The sequence below is a fragment of the Opisthorchis viverrini genome, assembly GCF_000715545.1.
Source record: "Opisthorchis viverrini unplaced genomic scaffold scaffold5259, whole genome shotgun sequence".
In the NCBI taxonomy this organism is placed as follows: domain Eukaryota; kingdom Metazoa; phylum Platyhelminthes; class Trematoda; order Opisthorchiida; family Opisthorchiidae; genus Opisthorchis; species Opisthorchis viverrini.
In genome coordinates this window covers 1-1,301 of record NW_008752959.1, presented here as the reverse complement: position 1 = coordinate 1,301, position 1,301 = coordinate 1, and the positions used below count along the sequence as shown (strand labels likewise).

Below are 1,301 nucleotides of genomic sequence, written 5' to 3'. Positions count from 1 at the left end.
ATTGGAGTGATTCCGACTTCGATTTTCTTCGGAGATTCTTGAGGTGCGCACTGCGTATAATTCCCAATGAGGACGAAATAGCTAGGAAGTGCTTGCCAAATTTCCAGTATAGGGCGAGTTCACAAATGCCCGATGAAAATGTTTAGGCCTATTCATACAATTCGCAATGTCGATTCCTCGCTTTCATGTCTGATGCTATCAAATTCGATGCATGCCTGCTGAGTAAAAATATTGCAACTAATATCTTTTCATCCATCTCCTATAATCAACCAGCGGATATACTAAATAAACAGTCAGAAAACAGAGCCGGGGATGACTATTCCAAAGCTGACCGAACGGACGACCAGACCAGACAAGCATATCAGGAAGGACCTCTCAGTGCCTTACCATGCGGCCAACCATCGCCATACCTGTCAGTGAATAAGAGACACCAAGAAAAGCTCGACAGAACTGCTGACATCTGCTGTAAGCTGACCGAACAATCGTTTGGTAATGAGGAAGACCTTCAACAACAAATGAAGCGAATTCACTCCGGTGGAGTTTATATGCCTCTCGGAACATCGAGACATCCAGTGCGAGAATCTGAGCCGTGAAATACGCCCCCCATTTCCAAGTTGATACATCGCAACTAGTGTTTATATCTTTAGTGGTAAGACTCTAATGCAAGCTGATCCGAGTGCAAATGAGCTGAATGGAAGCGACCAAGAGATGCGCAGTGTATGACCTGGCAATGAGTTACGAAACGAGTGACCAGCAAACTAAGTCGGGTGAGCAACTGCCGCCTCCCTGGATAGGGACTCCGAGACTCAAATTACCAGTAGTTAATGATATTATTGGGAAGTGCGTGTTCGCGTCATGTGAATTCCGTGAAAATGGCGTGCGTTACGCTGTATCTGGTCTGTGTGAGAGCAGCGCCCACGGTTGATTAGCAGATTGCAGAGGACAGGTTGATTTTTTTGCCACTAGCCTCAGGGTGGTGGCCGATATCCATTTGAGGATTCGGCGGGTGCCGTTGCTGAAGGTTTCCAACTAGAACGCAGCACCTGTCCCGGGTTTCCAAGCGATCTAACACACACTGGCTTCCATTCTATTCGGGAATACTTGCCTGAAAACAGCACATGGAAAGGATAAGTAAAAGGACGGGATATGATTTCTGTACTTAACAAGAGGAGTTGACGACATCAACGGTACACAATTGATATACGTCGAAATATATTTCTGACGACTGTGCATTAGTACTTTCGTTGTAACATACCGTTACTCAAATTGTACCATTTGCTATCTCTCACTAAATTCTCAGC

At 45.4% G+C, this 1,301-nt stretch overlaps 1 protein-coding gene across 1 annotated transcript; it reads left to right on the top strand.

The window, feature by feature from the left end:
* Window positions 1-185: 185 nt before the first annotated feature.
* Window positions 186-593, top strand: T265_12153 (hypothetical protein; the record flags this gene model as incomplete). The annotated part of the gene is made up of 1 exon (XM_009179195.1): window positions 186-593. The coding sequence occupies one exon, from the start codon at window positions 186-188 to the stop codon at window positions 591-593; it is 408 nt and encodes a 135-aa protein (XP_009177459.1).
* Window positions 594-1,301: the final 708 nt, after the last annotated feature.